The sequence below is a fragment of the Oreochromis niloticus genome, linkage group LG19 (genome assembly GCF_001858045.2).
Source record: "Oreochromis niloticus isolate F11D_XX linkage group LG19, O_niloticus_UMD_NMBU, whole genome shotgun sequence".
NCBI lineage: Eukaryota > Metazoa > Chordata > Actinopteri > Cichliformes > Cichlidae > Oreochromis > Oreochromis niloticus.
The window spans coordinates 13,371,624-13,391,522 of NC_031983.2; the positions used below are offsets into that span (position 1 = coordinate 13,371,624).

Consider the following 19,899-nt stretch of genomic DNA (forward strand, 5'->3'; position numbering starts at 1 on the left):
TTTCTATACCAACAACCGTGCTAAAACAAATCTATGTGTGTATCTGGTGCACAGACTGTGAGGGTCTACCAGTAACAAAAAAGGTGTGAGCACCCATGCAGTTAGCTGCACGACACACGTTTTCTGCACAGTGTATTGGTAGAGTTCTTTCCCCAGGCAATGGCCCGTCAGGCCAGACAAGGAGGCCGGGTGTTAAAGTGCTAGCCGGGTACACGGAGTAACAACAAAGCCATCTGCCCTGGGAATGCACACATCCATCTTACTAAAGACAGCCAGTGAAGGAAAAGACAAAGGGGGAAAGAGAAAGGAGAGAGAGAAGCAATGAAAAAGAAGCAGTAGGGAAACTAGAAAAAAACAGAAATGTAAAAACAAATTTGTAAACATATGTATGGGCACGCTGCTGGTGGTGGCAGGGAGCTGCAAAAAGGTGAATGAGCAGACTACTGGTGTGAAAGAGTCCCGGGAACTATACACTTGTTTTCGCCTTTCTGCACAGATTAGATCTTTTCGTTTTTCAGCTTGCCTGATTGCACAGCTGCTGAAAGCCGCTTCCCTCGTTCACTATAGACGGTAAAAGCCAGTGGCATATGATTGGCCATAAACTAAACCTTGCACTGAATGTATATGCCTGCAACAAAGTAACAGATGAGAGCATATGGTATGAGAGTATGTCTGGAAGTGGGGCATGCCAGAGCTGATGGAGGGACCAAGTTAGTAAGTGAAAGGATGAGAAAAATTAAGCCAATTTTAGACCAGAAATAAACATATTTACATCCTGACACACAAAAAACAATCATCTTTATCAGGGATGTGGCCTCTTTTATGTAACGTAGAACAGGCTGCTAGGTGGACTGTTTAAGTGCGCCAGGAATAGCGATTCAAGTCACTGAACAGGATTGTTTTTCTGTGATGTTGCTGTCTGTTGGAACATTTTTAATTCGGTTACATAACAAATAACAGGACTTGCGTTGGAGACTGTCCAGTGAATTTTCTTTTATTTATTTGTTAGCAGGTATCTGCGTCTGTAAGATGCACCCATACAGTCTATGAATGCATCTTGCCAACCTAACTGGCTTTGACAGTGACTCACAATCGCTGTAAACACTGAACGTCATAATAATAAAAATACAGGTAATTTTTTTTAATGAAGCTCTATGATTCATGAATCTGTTTGCAAAGCATAATGTCATCCTCATTTATTTTATTAAGCATGACATCAGGTGAGAGGACAGCAGTAAGTCCCAGCTCCCACTGTCATCCCTGCTTCATAGCCATCTGGATGTGACTCAAAACACTGTCGTCAGCATTCCGGGCTCAGTGATATCATCACAGCATTTTCCATTTGTTTTTTTATTTTTTATTTTTAGAGCATTTCCTCATCCCTGTATAGTCTGAATATATATCCCACTTATATAGCGCTCTTAAACTCGCTCGCTTTCTCTCTGACTCTATACTATCTTATCAGACTGAGAGCTTTCAGCTGTGTTACCAGCCATTAGCTTTAGACAGTGGGTAGCTACAGAACAGAGTGAGGGAAAAGTGGCCTCCTGGTGGCTCTGGGTGATGTCAGTTGTAAAAAGGTCTTTTTATAACACCAACTATCCGTCCAGGTTTGAAGGCCCATGATGCCTCTGTATAAAATGACCTTCAGCAATTTTCAAATACGTTTCTGATACAAATGCTAATAGAAGATTTTGTGTTACTAGGAAAAGGGCACTCAGTAACTTTTTACCTGCACAAAGCTGCCCCATACTTTATCATACAAGACTGTTGTACAGGTAGCGCAACTACCATATGCTACATTTACACTGTTTCCAAATAAGTAAATTTAGCTGGGTAAAGATTAAAAAGCAACACGTGCAGTATTGTCTAAACGTCTTGAACCATCCCTCACTTCTTTATTTTATATCCAAGGAGCCAGACTTTCTTGTAATTCTTGTAAAAAGTGATGATGAGTATCAAAGCTTTTTCAAAGTCTTTAAAGGTTTTTCTGTGGACATGCTATGGCTGCTTTTTCACTCATTTTCAGTTCAGTCCTTGTACCTGACCATTTTCAAAGGAATGTTTTTGTGTTTTTTATGCCACATACTTTAACACTGACATATATCAGTCAAGCATAAAAAGACATCTAACTCAAGAGATGAACCTAAAGCAAAAGCATATAATAATTAGCCAAAAACGTGGCATATCTCAGCATGGTGTGCAGTGTGTTCTTAAAAAAGTTTGAGGAAATTGGACGAGTGGAGGACAAAAGAAAGTTTTTGCATCTACTGTTTGCAAAAGCCTACATAGAAGCCATTCTGAAGGTAGAAAAACAGGGAGAAAAGGCTAAGGTAAACCAAATTACACAAAAACTCGAGTGAAAAATCAATGGCAAAGGTATCATGTAGTTATGAATCCAAATTAGAAATTTTTGGTCATTATGTATAGAGGAGGCCAGTGTTGGGGGGAGGGTTGTCAAAATTGTCAAGACTGGATTGGATTTATGAAGACAGAAAAGTACCATCAGATTTTTATCCATCCTGCAACATCATCTGGAACGTGTCTGATTTAAGCATGACACTGATTTCAAACACACTGTCAATACAGTAAGTATATTAGGGTTGAAAAACACATAATGAAACACTATCAGTCATGGATCGGCCTCCCCACAACCCAGACTTCAACATTATTGAAGCAGTGTGGGATTATCTTGACAGAGAACAGAACAAAAGGCCTGGAAAACTATTCCTGAAGACTACTCAAAGAAATTACAAGAACGTTGCCTAAGGGAGTTGAGATTAAGAAGAAAATACCCAATACTGACTTTCAAGCTCATTAGATTGTACAAACTCTTTCTTTCCTTATATACTGAATTTCCATGTATGTTTGCTCATGTTTCAGTAAATCACTGCAAATAGTTCCCATTTCCAAGCAAAACATAAACAAATGAGGCATGGCTCAAGAATTTTGCAGAGTACTACATTATGTATGTAGATGCATCATCTGTTTCTCTGAGTTCTATAGATTGAATGCAAACACAAATCTATAATTTATAATCACTGCAATTATATCACAACTAGAAAATCGAATCGGTATATACCCATTACTTCCAGACAGCATTGCGGACCCCTGACTGAAACCAACCTGAAACACTTCAAAGCAAGCGTCAAGCATCGGTTAAAAGCAGAATGTGTGATTTACAGAAACATCACACTGAGAACAATTGTTCAGCTCTGTGAGCCAGTCAGAGTGCCCGCCGCGCACGATGACTGACGTGTTATTGGCAGATGGCTAGACTCCTGCCCTCCATGGGAGGCTTCCAAACAAACAGCTCCTGGTTACACTTAGGTGATTTTCACATCAATATCGATCAATTATTCACATATTTGTGCTGTCTGAAGAAAAGCAGCTGCAATCCCTTTCATATGTGCTAGACCAGTATTCATTTTGTGGGAGGTGAAAGGAAGGAGCACCGCTATTCCCTCGCATTTTATCCCACATTTATGGTGAACTAAATTTCGCAACGTCACAGCGTGATATAGAACTGTGATAAAGTGGGTCAGTGACTCTTACTGTCAGCATTACAGCCATTAGCTTTTATGGAAGAATACATCAAGTGCAATAGTTCTGTATTTGAGGTAACATGCGGAGAAGTCTGTTTTATCCATTTTTGAAATGTCTTTTGACATAAAACTGAGGTCAACCCTTAAACTTTTCTCAATGCAGTGAGCATTTGAAGCGAATATATAACACTTGAGCAATACTGTGTGGGTGTCTAAGCTATAGTACATGCTGGAGAGGAAGATGTGGCTGTAGCAAAGTGCTGTAGTTACACAAGCAACTGTGCTTTGTGGATTTGGCAGTACTTGAGGGTGATCTAGTTTATTATTCCTTGTTTAGTCAGCCTCTCTGGACTTTTTCCTTGAAGTGCTTTATATGAAGTATAAAGTAAAGCACTATGACACTATTTAAAATGAGGTTTGCTTCAGTACATACCATCACACACTTTCCCTCCCTCGTGTTACAGAGAAATATTAAAGCTGTGCCCCAAGGTCAACAGCAATAGCCCTCATTCTACCCATCACTGTGCCCTTGTGTTATTCATGACCAGCACTATGAGAGGCAATGATTCTTTTTTTTTTTTGGGCCACTCCAATATCATTAAGTTATTAGTTGATTTCAGTGGATTTAATCAGCATAGTAATTCCTCTCCATGGGAAGATAAGTCCCTCTCAAGAGCAGTTACGCCGTCCACTATGCCCGCTGATTAGACACAAGCCCCCAAAATAATTCATCAGAAAACTACAAAAAATAATTTATCAAAAGTGCTTCTCGCAAAGCCCGCTCAGGACCTTTGCTTCTTAATAATTAAACTCTGCAATTAGGCGTCTTACCATGCACCCAGTGTGAGGCTCCATGTAATATTCATAACCATACATAATTATGCAATATATTCACTGGAATAAGAGGCCATATATTCACGCCGGGGCTGTCAAGAGAAAAGACATTTTTATTTGGTTTATAACACTGTTTCATCTTATACATGAGCAGCTGGCTTCTTGAGACAGAAGAGAATGAGGACGTCTGGTCCTTAGCAGTGTGACACTGTATTCTATGATTCTGAGAAACAGAGAGAGGGTTGAAAAGAGAGGACAAGAGAGAGAGAGAGAAAAGGCACTGAGGTTTTCTTTTTTTGTGGTCATGCTCAAATGCCACAAATTTCAAAGTCTGTTAACTGGACACAACAAAGACATACCTGAGTAGTATCATACACTGACCACAGTCAATGCAAGATACGGAAAGAGAGAAGAGGCTTTAAATTAAAATGGAGTGGAGACAGGGTGCTGTCTCAGGATCCACTGTATGATAAATTATACATAATGCAGTATGGTAAAGAACTGTAAAAAAGAATAGTCCCAAAGCCCTTGATCATGCCTGAAGCAAATAAGCAACAGCAGCGGTCTGCAGTGGACATACTGTGGACAAGGTTGGCTTTCATCTTGAGACACAGTTCAAAGCTGCGGGGCCACGCACAGAACAAACTAGCAATCAAAGCTCATGTGTAACTGGGCAGTGGTGCACTTCACAGAGCCTGTCGTCTCAAGTGTTGCGAAGATCACACACAGATGCCTCTTTCACATCACAATGGCTGATTTCTAACACACAGCCTTTGGTCCTTCTTATTCTTCACCATGGTAAATTAAAGAGAAAAAAAAACATATTGCTATTGAGAAGCGCAGCTTCTTGAAGGCCACTCACGACATGTATATGCTGAATAAGAAGAAAAGCATATGTTTTCTTCCAACTTTGAAGAAAGGCTGCTTTTTGTCATTGGAAGTGGAGACAGTCTGATATTTGATTTAATAAAAACTGAAAGCTAATAAAAAGCAAATGAAGAATATGCTATATATTCTGTAGTAAACTGGATTAACAGCCATTGAACATGAGATTATTTACTGCCAAAGCTATAATCAGACTCTTTGTAGAGGGATTTCATAATCATTTCCCACCAGGTAATCGTAACGCTCACAAATTGTTATAATTTGTACATGCTGTATGATTAATGAACACTGCTGTGCTCTATATGCAGCTCGACTACACAGCAATATGTTTTGTGCATTTGAGCTAAAAGTTCAATCGATGAAATCATTTATAGTGTTTGTATAGAGCATACCTCTGGAGTGAATCTCATGCAGATCTAAACAACTAATGTTGAAGTTTCAGTTTTCTTCCTGTAAAAAGAGTTTGAAAAAGAAAAACACAAAAACTGGTAACCATTCAAGATTTTGAAGTCTTACTTCACGTGCTAATAAACAAAGCTTGTGTGTGTGTGTGCCGCAGTTCTACTCTTTTCCAGAAAACAATGACCTTTTCAAATATGACACAGTTTTACTGTGGGCATAATACAGATGTGATTAACATAAATAAGAGTTAAAGTCAAATAGGCGTAAAGGTCGTCACTCAGGACTAGTCTCGGGTCCACGAGGTGATTTACAACAACTTAATTTGACTGTGTGGAGTAATTTATCTGTGACAGAGCAAGCCGTGGAACTGTGCATGCCGCGCGCACATACAGGCAACAATATGCCATGACTGCACACATCTTATATCTACCCAATCAGTCAAGATGCTTTACAACTTCTGTCAGAGGGCCTAACAGTTCTCATAAATTATAAAGCCATTGTACATGGTGCCAATAACTTTTGAAGGAGAATCTCCACCAAACTGAACCCAGTATCTCTTCCTATTATATGTGGACATCAAGACGCAATACTCCTGAGATGTAAAAAAAAATGTGAAAAAAGCAGGCCAAATGCTTTGATGGTAGATTTGCTCTTAGAAAACTGTGCCAACAAAAACCTTCTAGGATAAAAACTCGTTCAGATATTGACATTTTGATGCAAAGCAGGTGGCAGGCAGGTATGATTCTGTTAGAGATAACTTGCATTTCCTATCACATCCCTCTTCCCTCCGCTGAGTCTCCAGTTATGCTGTGCATCTGTGTCATCTGCAGATCCACTGTGACAGCTGGAGAATATGAGGTATGAATGATGCAGAACCATTCATAAACAGCAACAACAACGCAATGTGATAGGGACAGAAAAATGTGGATGTGGGTCTCAAGTCGGCAAGCAATAACGTGCTGTGATTTATTTCGAATGCCCCCTATAGTGCTCACTGATATTCTGCAGGGAAATCACTCACTGGAGTGCACGGGCTGCCTTGCATCCTCTGCTACTATCAATATGAAGATAATTGAAAGAGAATACATGTATGTACACAAAAATCATGTGCAGCTGTATAAGAGAAACGTTTAATCTAACCTCCTGTCTGTTAGATAACTCTGTGCATATGTGAGTGTATATGGATGGCAGATGAGGGAGATAGGAGGCCCGCTGTTAGCGCTGGATGCAGTGATTTCCTGGACACCGACAGAGCGAACCTCAAACTGAAGGGCAGACAGAGATAACCACCTGCAGGGATTCGCATCCTGCTTTATTTAGTCACCTTCGGAATTTCCTCCAGGGACAGAAGACGATATTGTGAAACCAGTGAATGGTCCTAAAAATCAAAGCCAATGTTCTGTAGGCAATTATAACGAAATTGCTTGAACCAACTGCAAGGCACATTCCCCAAGAAAGGAGAATGTCATTGTTTTGGTTGAGGTTACTCTCACCTCCATAAAAAGGAAAAAAAAAGTTCATGGTACATTTTTTTCATAATTCTTTCAGATATGTTCTTTTTTAATAATTATATAAAGGCCAGCTCATGTAAAGCCACTTAAAACGGCAATTAATTAATTTTTTTTTCCTAATGGTAACATAAGTATGTATGACTCTTATTCTGTCTGAATGGTTCAAGATTGCAACAACATATAAAGAGTGGTGAACAATGCCAGCCCTCAGCATGGCACACCTTGATGTGCAGGTGCCTTTAATACTAGAATAAGTCATCTTAGATTAAGGAGTCAAAAAGAAAAAAAACTCAACCACATGCTCTCCATAAAGCACGCCATAAAGCTCTCCCAGATGTTGAGACGTGGTTGCGGTTCCAGCGACATGCAATGTCAGGGAGGAACTGGTAATGCCGAGTGTATTAGTGGTCTCTTTATGGGTGCATTAGGTGCTGTGGAGAGGAACATGGGGGCTGCTACTGATCTCCTACCAGGCTTTATGCTTTGATGAACATACCCTTGAAAAACCGGGACATCTGCGACCGTATTCTGCCGAGCTTGGAAGACGCCTCCCTCTCTTTAGCCTCCTGGAAAACATAAATCAGCTTCTCATATCATCATCTAGTCATATTCAATGCATATGAAGCTCTAATCAGTTAATCTGTCAGCTTTCTCCCCTTTCGGTGATATATCAGATTTGTAATACTCTCCCACATATGCAGTAAATCTCTGACAAAGCCCATGTTTTTGAAATTCAGCGACGGGGCTGCGTGAAGTGAAGAAGTTCACTTGAAAACAGATACCAGGGAGAGTGGAGCACTGAAAGCTTCAGCGCGCTCCCATGTGTCATCTCTCTCCCTACCACTAAACAGTGGCCTAGACAGGAAGCCAGAATAAATTTCCCCAGTTCATTGTCCCCGCTGAGGACTAGCAGAACATCTCAGTCTGATTAATGGCTGTACACTGTCTAATGAACAGTAATTGAATGGTATAATACTGCAGGTCCTTAAAAGCCCAGAGGAGTCGTCTTCCTCTGCCTAGCTCTCTGGAAAAGCAAGGTGGTGACATTGTCTAGAGTTGATTATAGTTGACCTTGCATGTGGAGACTAAGGTCTATGAAATGGCTAACCTAAGCTTCATGGAAGAGGAGCAGGAAAACAGATGAAAGACAAATGCAACAGACTCGCACTGAAAAAAGAAGACGAATGGATCAATGGCGTGGTCAATATTGATTTGATTTTTTATCACAAAATTCTTAAGGAGAGGAAGGCAATTGATCAAGCATACCTAGTTTCATTGGCATTTCCAACAATATTAATTAAGAAAAAATGCTTAGCCGACTGGCTGATAAATCAGCCGATACTGTTAAATCAAAACAAATGATAATTGTGAACACAATATTACACCGGTGAGTACAAATCTACCCTTGTCCACATTTCCTCAAAGTGTATGACATCTACAATACAGACAGAGTAGGCCGTCATGAAATCAATCAGATCCTTAACAGAGTGCACTCTAAAGGAAAAGCCAACCTTCAGAGAGCCCAACAAAAGTCAGTGGAGTGAGTGTAAGAGCAGCTTTGATAAATGTGCATCAAGCTCCAGCCCGCCATCCTTTGCTTCCTAACACCAAGATAGCCTGTGTTCACTCTCAGCGGACATCTCCACTTGGCAGAGACGCTGAATCTCGTTATTCTTTCCTTGGCCTGGACCACACAGGTCAATACCACATGCACACCATCGCCTCACCGCTGTACTGTCTGCAAATGTATTCACTATTTAAATGCACTGCAATAAATCATTTAAAGCTTCAACTGAAAATGTAATCATGTAATTGAATTTGGTCATCAATATCTACCATATACATGCACGTATACAGAGTACACGGGGCATTTCACGAGCATATATGAGCACCGCAGTGGGAGGAAATCTGTCTGGACTCAGCTGAAAGTATGAGTCATAGCAGTGCAGTTATCCCTCATTATTATTCACAGCCCTCTAAATGATGAGGTTGCTGACAACGAGACAGCGACAGCTTGTTTGGCCTCAGTGGGAAAAAACAAGTATGAGTATGCATGAAGGATGATTAGACTTTAGGTAAGGTAGGTCTTACCTGCAGAGCTATTATTTCTGACTTGACAAAGGCATTTAACTATACTGTAAGTACAGTGCTGATTAAACATTAATGAACATAAGCAAATCAAAGTTTAGTAAGGCAGCCGGTCTGATTAAAAGTGCTGACATAGTTTTACTGCAAACTAGAGTTATTTTTACTTAGGATTTGTTCTTTCAACTAAAATTCCATCTTATGTCACTCTCCATTCGCTGACAAATCAAAAGCTACTTTGCAAGATGATTATTGCAAACGTCACTGAGTCCATACAGGGATTATTATTATTATTTTCCATTATCTAATGGTCACTCCACCCAATCCATAGTAAATCTGAATCAGCAAAATTCATGTATGACTAAAAGTGATAAGTAATGAATTAAGCTATTGATGAGGTCTTTAGCCAGGGTCATAACCGACCCCCAGAAGTCAATAATTATCCCACGAAGAATATCTTTATTGCAAAAGTGCATACGGCAGCAAAATCATCACCACACCAAAACATTCCCCTACGGTGTAATTGCCACTGCTTAAAATTATAGTTTTCATTAAAACGAAATGTTCTAGGTTATTGATTGCTTAAATAAGACTCAATATCTTCTCATTTCAAAGCCGAATGAAATTGCATGGAATAGTAATATCACCCAACTATTGTGTGCATTTATCACAGTTACACGGCTTCATATCGCTGTCCCTCGAGGATTATTAGAGCAAAATAAGTTTATTTAAATGAGCGTAATTTCGGGGGGACCACAGATCCGTGCAACAACATCTGTATACACAGCTCACTCCCCACTTCATCAATGTTAATGCGCACAATAACCAGAGTAAAGGGCAGACATCAAATACAACTGCATATTATTATGGGCCTCTTTTTCAACCATGAAAACTCCATGATTTGCAGGATCTGGGGCGACAGCTAGGCTCTAAACGCATCCTACAAAAAGTTGTAACTGAGACACAGGTAATTTAAATCCTTCGTAGTACTAGTAATGTGTTCTATACCTTTTAAAGTTCCCCTCTGCACCTTAGAAAGATTGTGCTAGTAAATAGCAAATACACCAAAATAACCATGGAGACAGAAAAAAATGTTACACGCGCATTAAGTGAAAGTATAGTTGCTGAAAACAGGTCTATGTGACCCTATTACAATTATGGAAATGATGATTACCATAATTGCTGGTTAGACCATTTTTTATGTGACCTAATCCAAAAGAAAATGAGAAAATTGGACATAATAATAAAGTAAAAATGAACTGAATGTGAAATACTAACTGCATTAAACTAATAATAAGGGTACTTACATTTTTCCCGGAATCTGTGGTGTAAGACCTTTGCATACTCGAGTCATCTGAATCACGGAGCGAGGCCTTGCAGGAACTCGCACAACGATTCCCATCTTCATACTCCTCTTCAACTATCTTGGCCTCAACCTGCAGGGAGGGGAAAAAACACACAAGATCCCCTTTGGCTTACACTGTACTGTAGTGCTGTATTGATTTTAGAATATTTATATATTTATGTAGCTTGTGCTGCTGAGCATTCATGAGCCCTTATTCTGAGCAGAAAATGGTATTATACTGTACTAGAAGTATATTCGCAATTCCATTTGATGTTGGGAAACATACAGAAAGGTAAAGCTTAATAGGAAGAACACCGATGGGGGAGAGAGAGGTTACTAAAGCTGCAGGCACGTCTTTCATCTAACCCTTTCATTTTACATCAAATGCAAACAGCTTGTTGTGATGATCAACTTGTATACTTTAGTGTGTCTCCAACGACGAGCTGTAAAAATTATAATAACTGACATATAAAGTGTAATAAAATCCGCATGGAGCCAAGGAGCTTTACATGTTTCTCCATGTTCACAGGGGTTATGTTTTTCTCTGTCAGTGCTGTGTTTTCACACTCAAATCACTTCCTATTTCCTGTCTGATATCAGGCCAAGCAGTTAAATAACTGGACCTCATCAGACTGTAGCGCTACAGTATGGGATTATGTTTTACCTGATCAATTGGCAGATCCACCTTCAACTGGCGGTCTTCCTGCACCTCTGCTGCTCCTGCCATCTCACTCCTTTTGTTTTGTGCATTGAACACGCTGCCCTCTGAGAAAAGTGATTAATCACAATTACCTCATCTGCTGGCAGTCGCCGTCTCATTCTTCTACACACTCGCTTTCTCTCTCCTCTCTACTCCTGTTCAACTTCACAAGAGATCAATGTTGCTGTCAAGCCATTTATTTATTTATAGTGGTCCCCCAGACTTAAGGGCCACAGAAAGCCACAGCTGCCCTGCCACAAATATGGCCAGCCGGCGTGAACTTTTGGTCCAGGGTTACATCCTGACAGTGACAGGCTGCTCTTGATGCATGTGGGGACGTGGCTCATACAGCAACGTCACCCTTGTAAACAAATTCCTTTTCGTCTGCGGCTGCTAGATCCGATACAGCGTGGAATGTGAATAATGAAACATGCTCTTGAACTTAAATCTACTTCAATTGCCCTAAGTAATTTAATTTAAATAATAAATAACCACACATGCAAGATTTATCACCGAAAACACTAAAGGACAATGTAAACAAAAAATGCATCTGCTTCATGTGTTAAGCGAAAAGAGACATTTACACAACCACAAAAAAGCCTAGAATTACTTTTTTGTCTAGAAATCTATAAAAAGTCTTAAATCTCTGACCTCATTCCAGATTAATCTTGTGAACACTGCACAGCGCTATTGTCTATATGAAGGGTTTTAAGAGCTGATTTAATTATAAAGAAGACATGAAACTTTGCTTTTTAACTTTAGGGACTTTGCTAATGTGGTTACAGATACAGTATAAGCAGAAATGTGTCCTGAGAACTGAATATCTCAGTCACAACATATGAAATCATGGCAGGATTCAAACAGTAGCAATTAGCCTGCGAATGCTACCATACCAGTATGTGTTTTTCAAGTGAAGCAATCCTGCTACTGCGCACAGATGGCACAACAACAACTGCATAACTAGATACAGACAGTCTTATTATTATTGATATACCAAGTATCACATTTAAAGCACACAAAGAATATTTGTCACTTTATTTACTTTTGTCAGTGTTGCTTAAGATTAATAACTCATTACCATCTTGATTCCCGCATCAAGAGAAAATGAGAGCATTTTTGTCTCCCCCTAGATAGTTAACCAGGCTTTCAGGATACGTATTCAACAAAATGGCCTGATTGAATTCATTTATGATTTAAGCCCCCTTGATAGTGTTTGAAGTCTTTTTCTTTATTAATATTCACAGAAAAAAGAGCAGTGTTCCTTTGAAACGGCGCACAGCTCTGTTCTGTTTGGACTTAAAAAGAACAGGCTGAGATTCCAAAGAAATCTCCTTCACCTGCCAAATGGCAGATTTTCTGCATTATCAGCACAGACTAGGACTTGCATCTCTTTACTTACACACACAGAAGACTTACAAATGTACAGTTGCAAACACAAACATGCTTTACCCAAAGCGCATAGATGGTCTTCAAAATCCAACAGGTTTCTTTCTGTCATCATAGCGAAGAAGTAAGTGTTGAAGAACAACAACAACAACAAAAAAGGAAGAAAACAAAAACTCTGCGGACAGAGGGGCTAGAGAGCAAGACAGTAAAGACAATATTTCTATAGTGCTCTGCTTACCCACTGGGGGGAAGAGAACTGGGTTCTTGGACACCTGCCCTCGTTGTTTGGTTCTCTCTGCCTTGGCTGTGAGTTTCTTTGTCTGGCCCCTGGCTGTGTGCTCAAGGTCTTCTCCAGAGCTTGTCTGAGCAAACCACATGGAGGTACAAAAGAGAGGAGAGCAGAGAGGCCCGGATTAAGGTATATTTCCTCACATTCGGTCTGTGATTCATCATTGACGTATTGCTCGTTTTGTAAAGAGGAAACAAGAAAACAAGACAGGGAAGCTTGTTTCTCCTCTCTTTTCTGCAGCTTTTTTACATTTTCCATTGACCTCAATTTTTCATGAGCTGATATGTTTTGTAACTCCCCGCTGACTCCTACTGTATTGAATTCATCTGGTTCCAATACATCCCGTGCACAACCTATCAATCACTAGGGAGCGTGGCAAACTAATCATTTATTGATGAAATAGGGCAGCCATGAATTTCTAACTGCATTTGTCTTATTTATCAAGCCAGATCAAACAATGAAAATCCAAACAAGCTTAAAGGGAAAGGGAGGGAGTCGTAGGGAATAACTTATTCTTCAGCAGCAGACAGCAGAAGGTTATTGATGGAGAGGGGAGGGGAAAAAAAGAGGTTTGGGACTCAGTTGCATGGTGGGAGAGCAAAGGAGTGAGAGAGGAAGAGAAGAGAGAGAGAGCAGTGGGGAGAGTTCAGTGATGTTCAGACAGCAGGGTACACATCTGAATTAATGCTTCCACAAAAGGCAATTTTCTCCTCGCAGGCTCCTCATCCCCTCCGTAGGTAGCAAGGTGAGGTATGTCTCCCTTACAGAGAGTGAGAGACACAGACGTAGACATCGAGAGAGAGAGCTGACTTAATGTGTCTTTTCAGCTACAGTGCTCTTTACTGCAGGATCCCTGGGCTGGCTCGGGGGATAGTGTAGTGATCTCGGGCTTCCACCAGAATACACTTCTGGCAGTGGTGTTTGCAAGCTCACTAACATGGAGTCCGGGGAATAGCGGCGTTGTTTCTGCACTTGTTTGCTTACTTTAATGCAGAGGCAAAGTCTGTTGATATTCTTTTGAATTTATACAGCCGTTAGTGGGCTGAGGGAGAAAAAAAATGTAAAAGAACAAAAGAAGAGTGAAGTTTGCCTGCTATATTCAGAGGAGGAGAGTTGAAACAGAGTTCATGTTCTATCGCGGCGGTGTCCGCGGCCGCATGAGATCAAAGACAAAGGAGCAGTGGCACCGTCGCGGTGGTAAGCTGCTAATTCAGCTCCTGTAACCTCGGTTCATCTGCGAGTGATGTGAAGCAACTTTGCGATAAAGTTGTAAATCAAACTCTATCTGGCCCATCAAAAATTGAGCAGCTTGTTTTCTTGCTTGTGGTGAGATGTAAATAGATGGTATTTAAATAAACCGAGCTCAATCCAAAGCTGTCTCGCTCAGGGAGAGTGGCAAGCAGGGCAGAGGGGAGGAGAAAGCAGAGGACGAGGGGTGCTGAAGGAGCCGGAAGATTGCAAATACAAGCAGCAGCAGAAGTAGAAACACGGCAGTGGAAAAGCTGAGGTCATACAGTATAGCCTCTCGGTCTGCATTACATATCTACAGTACCAGGTCCTGCGGGAGCAGACAACTGTGTGTATCAGGAGGCTCCAGAGACAGAGAGAGAGAGAAAGACAAAGAGAGTGCTAGAGTTAGTGTGAAGGGGGCTCAGGAGGGCTGGACAGCAAGTAATCTGTGGCTCTCTCATGTGGCCAAAAACTGGAGTCAACAAGAGGACACGGTGATATGATAGCCAGGGGAAAAAAGGGGGGTCCTAAACAATTGGACTGACCAGCCTCCAGCCATACTGACTGTGATATCAGTCTGAGCCACTCCCAGGGCCGAGTCCTCAGTGAGTAGACACACTGGCAGCAGCGAGGGGGTAAAGTCTTCCTCAGGGCATTGCTATTTCCCCTAACCAATGAGCTCATACATGGGAAATAGAGGAAATGGGGAGAAGCAGCAAATCATCAATGATGTCAGAAAGCACAGATATTAAAGGTTTAGTCAGCCTTTCTGGGCTTTTTTTTTTTTTTTTTTTCACACGGGGCTCTTTATGTGAAGCACATATAAAGCACTGCTTAACTGCCATAATAACGATTGCCATAATAACTAAGTGTACTGCACGATGCACGCCGTTGTTCTCTTTTTCGCTTTGCCTCTTTGTATTCCTCTCTCCCCTATTAATCTTCTCTTTATGCTATGTCTACCTCAAAAGTTTCTACCTCATCATGTCTGTAAAACACTTAACTCAGCATATACAGCATGCTTGCTTCCAATGGGAACACGGTGTACTGGAGAGTTTCATTATTACACTCTGCAGAGCTGTCAGTTTAGTCGGTGGTTGCTCCACACCAGATGTCCCGTTCAGCAGTGCAGAAACGGTCCACCGCCGGTGCAGACAGGACACGACAGACACGGCTCCCGTGCAGAGCAAGGTTACATTTTACACAACCTCAGTGGGCACGTTTAAAGGGTCTTTTTTTACAGGCGCTTCAAATCAGACTGCTGTTGTTTTGTGAGGTCAAACTGAAATTAATGATGGACACGACCCTATAAATGTATGTGTAATCAGTAAGCTAAACAGCTGACAGATCAAGACAGATTGGGTAATTTTTTGTCACTTGCACCTCTCCCCCTCTGAAAGGCCCTTATTAACTGGTCAGATCATGTTTACAAATTCATGAGGGATGAGACACAGAGGCGAGGAAAGTAAAATGCGGCAGCCTCATGTCTAGTGAATGACTAATACTACCCTGAGCCGAAGGATGCAAAACACAGGCATAGCTCTGTCTCTGTCTCCACCTCATGGTACTAAGTGAAATGGCAAAAGCTGTGGTTGTTGTGTCTTATTAGCTAATGTATCAGATAAGTAAAGTTGCGTAACAATGTAATTTTCATCTACTGCTTTATGGCTGCATAGCTGTTAATATAATGAAGAGATCTTTGGAGAAGAGATTTTTTATATATAACTAATAAATATTCAAATTATTTCTAAATTCAAAGGCAATCCAATGCAGATAAAACTGGAGATAAAGCAAGGGCCATTTTTCTATATCTAACAAAAATTGGCATCTGCCAGAGCACTGTCATCTTTCATGGTTATAAAAATCACATGTCAGGCACATTTGTCACAGTGGGGCCCATCTCTACCTAGACCTGCTGAGTGGGCAGGTTCTCATCTTTATCACGTGATTTGGTGTTCATCTCGGGCCCACAGCAGCGCAATCCCCGTATGGATTCGCAGCATTTCACTGTCAACTTAATCACAATACAAATAGTCCCAGCTCTTGTTTGAATAAGAGATGGGTTTTTTTTTCTTTTAGTTTTCTGTGAACGAAGTCCCCCTTGTGCATATGATCTGTCTATGAGGCTCACTGCACTTGATCAAGTGGGCCAGCCTGTCTCTGTGGGAATTACCCATCAAACTGGAAAGCAATGGTAACTCAATGCCTCCTGCAGACAGTGATTGATGATAGTGGTGTTTCATAACGAATTGCGCCCCCACAACAAGTCTCACATGTGGGAAATGTTAATTGAAATGCTGTGTGTGCAAAGATACGCTTTTAAACTGTGAGTCTAACAAAGTGCTACAACAATGAACCGGAGGGAGTTCAGAGGAAAAAAGGGTACCAATTTAGCACGTTAGGAGAACGTGAAGGACCAGATGGCAAAGTGCATCAACACTCACCGCATTCTTTGCACATCTTTTGATTTTGGTACTGGGCAGGATGTCTTGGCTGCAGGGAAGAAAAGGAAAACCAATATTGACAAACGCATTTTTGCTTTCTTTATCGAAATCAAATCAAATCCAGTGTTTATTCTGGACATATAGAAAAAGCCACGAAAGATCACATCTCGTACCCTTCAGTCATGTTATTTTCCCTAAGCAAATCCCTCCTGGGGACACACTGGTAATATGGGAGAGCCTTAAACTTTTCTGAACCAACTGCAACATAGTAGTGGTTGTTCTCCAGTTCAGTGGGACCGGAGATAGGGCGTCCGTTCAATGTGCAAAGCCTGAAAGCTCAAATAAAGAAAAACAACACACTGCAGTAATGTTTAGTGATAGTTTCAGCTACGTCTTTGCCTGAATAAATTCTATTGAATACATCACAACCACACATGGTCTCGATCTCTAATTAATTGCAAAAGTCCCTCTACTCTCCTTCCCAAGTATCATTTTTCTGCATTTAAATTGACTGTAAAGTGTCCACTAATCACATTACCTTCTAAATTAGAAGGCAAGAGGAAAACAACCTTCACTGATACTCCACTTAACTAGTTTAAAAATGATGTATGACTAAATGTCCTGACATTACCTGAAAACAGCACCCGTGCGAAGACGCACTTTCTCTGTCACCATAGCTAAAACGTTTTCCCAGCTTCTAAGGGTATACTTTGGGATCCGTATTCGAGCCGGAGGAAGCAGCACTTCTCCGTTGGTGAAGACACTATGAAACAAAACACGACACACAACGATCCATGAATAAATAAATGGAATTGTTTCTTGCATTGCACAGCACGGCAGAGAGCATTATTCTTTTAACACCGTGGAAAAATATGTATGCAGTTTAAAATCAATACTCACTTTATTGTGCAAGACTCATCAGCAGTTCTCTTCCAGCGGGCAGAAACTACTATCCTGCTGTGAACAACAGGTTGGATCTGAAAATTTCATAAAGGAGGAACTGAGTGGGGTTTTTTCAGCACGCCACTCAAAATCTAATGTTATGTGTCTGAACAGGACCTTTGTGAGCAACTTAGGTTTTAAGGACGGCATCAGCATTCAGGCAGAATGGTTACACTTAAAACAAGGACACATGAAAAAAGTTTCACTATAACTGACCACACGCACAAAACAGTGCTACTACCTGTTCTTTTTTCTTATTCTGTGGCTTCTTGGCTGCTATTTCACAATAACTGGAAGGCAGTAAAAAAAAATCAAATTAGCTTTAGGTACAAGGAAACTTATGCAAGGATGTAGGTGTAAGGCATCATTAGATCTGATAAAACTAATTGAAATCAAATAGTTATATATGTAAAAGTATGCTCAAGATCAGTGCTCTGCTGACTAGACTAAAATACTGGGTCCAAAAGATTACATTTAAAGACAGATTAGACTTTATTTGAGATAAGCTGACCTACTCGGAGCGTTTTAATGAATATTAAGTACTAGCCTAGTCAAATCCCCATCCAACAAATGAAGCTAAAGAAAAAAACTTTAGATTCCATTATATACAAGTAAACTCAGACCAGACACCCCTAAAACATGACACTTACTTCAGTTTCTTGAACGCCTCATTTCCGGCCGCGACATACACACTCCCGTGCTGAAGGTCATCCAGATGGTGAACTTGGTGGCCTTGTGTGGCGGTGTAGAGCCTCCTCACAGCGCCAAAAGGTGCTTCAATCCCTTTGGTCAGAGATGTCAGAAAGTTGTCAAAGTATGGCACGTGCCGCGGATTCACAACTACTTTCCTGCCGGGAAAATAGGCATCTCCGTTCCTGTAGACGACGATTGTTTTTGTGGGTGGCAAGTCACTTCTCCCTAATGTGCTGGGCATACTTGTGTTAGCTAACGAGAACGGTTTAAAACAGCAAACAGCGGTGGCCCTTGGTGTCAGGAGTCAATGTGTCAGCTCTGTTGAGCCTCCGGAGACGTAACTGGAGACAGCTTCTCAGTTCTTCCACATGAGAGGTGTAGTATTAAGATGCGTATCCACCGTCTCTGTCGTGTCTTCTATTGTGTAGCTAAGGTTAATTTAGTGTTCGATTCCAAACCAGTGGGATGACCCCAGTCGGTTTTACATATTTAGCTAAACCACTCATAGGTCTGTATTAAAAAAAAACAAACTCATTTTTAATTTTCATTATCAACTGGCTGATTCAATCTCATGGTATTTAATGAGAAACTAATTGACAAAAACACAGCGGTGAATTTCATTGCTTAATGCATTTATTAGGCCACTACCCAATGTAAAGTAAGCCGTAACAATGCATATATCGTTTATTTTCTATTATTGTTATTATTTTCATTTTTTAGATTTTGCCCAGGTTTAATCCGCTAATATAAAAACACATTTACTGTTTGACTTCAAACTTCTCTCAGTGTTTATTTATATACTATACATCGTTCCTCATGATCCATGCCATATTGTTTACCATTCATGCCCCTACAAAATCTATTGTAAATGTATAACAGTATACTATCGGTGATAATAAATATAATAGAAAGCCAAAGAAGTGTATTCTTTTTTTGAAGAAAACATGTATCCCATTCAAATTTTTGACAGACTCCTATTGCATATTACAACTGTAGCAGAGTGACTGCAGCCCCTTCACTTTTAGACAGAGCTGTCCAAACTGTTTACTACAAAGGTAACCAGAGATTGCTGCAACAATGGCACTTAATTGGTTTATGCCACACAACTCCTGGTCAATTAAATACATAATTCATCTCAGCATTAATTATTCATTTCTTAAGGGACTGGTGTTCTGCTTTATTAGGAGAAATGCATCATGCATATTCAAATTCCTCTTCTTAGAGGGATGCAATAGGATATCATCTCAGCTGGGACACCCATCCTAAAACAATAGCTGCCAGGGCCGCAAGACATCTCCTATTAGTCACACAACCAAACCGTTGGAGGATTTTCAAAGATGAAAATGTCAAACTAATCTAAGGTATGTAATATCTTGTTTCTGTCATTCAGCAAACATTAGGCTGTAATCTGTTATTTTTATTTTAAACTTTAGGTGGTAAATTTTTTTTTTATAAAAAAATTAACTGACAGCATTAATTTAACACTATAAATCGAGAATATGTCAGTGTGCTTAGTATGTGATCAGGTTTTAGTCACTGCATCAAATGGTTTTCAGAATTTTATGCAAAGTCATAAAAGTCTCCAGCAATTAGTTCTTATCAGTTCTT

At 40.4% G+C, this 19,899-nt stretch overlaps 1 protein-coding gene across 4 annotated transcripts; it reads right to left on the reverse strand.

The window, feature by feature from the left end:
* Positions 1-4,466: 4,466 nt before the first annotated feature.
* Positions 4,467-18,842, reverse strand: dcdc2c (doublecortin domain containing 2C). 4 transcript variants are annotated; one of them, XM_025900755.1, is made up of 12 exons: positions 18,249-18,841; positions 17,840-17,888; positions 17,557-17,633; positions 17,288-17,419; positions 16,830-16,985; positions 16,657-16,705; positions 12,932-13,055; positions 11,272-11,372; positions 10,570-10,698; positions 7,674-7,761; positions 5,657-5,714; positions 4,467-4,602 (listed from the first exon to the last, which is right to left on the reverse strand). In XM_025900755.1, exons 1-11 carry the CDS (start codon positions 18,530-18,532, stop codon positions 5,689-5,691), a joined length of 1,215 nt encoding a protein of 404 aa, XP_025756540.1. In that variant the 5' UTR covers positions 18,533-18,841; the 3' UTR covers positions 4,467-4,602; positions 5,657-5,688. The 4 variants fall into 4 exon arrangements, with proteins under 4 accessions (XP_025756540.1, XP_003453311.2, XP_005477159.1 ...); XM_003453263.5 differs by having other exon boundaries at positions 7,674-7,743; positions 18,249-18,837; XM_025900756.1 differs by lacking the exon at positions 4,467-4,602 and adding an exon at positions 4,628-5,167 and having other exon boundaries at positions 18,249-18,842.
* Positions 18,843-19,899: the final 1,057 nt, after the last annotated feature.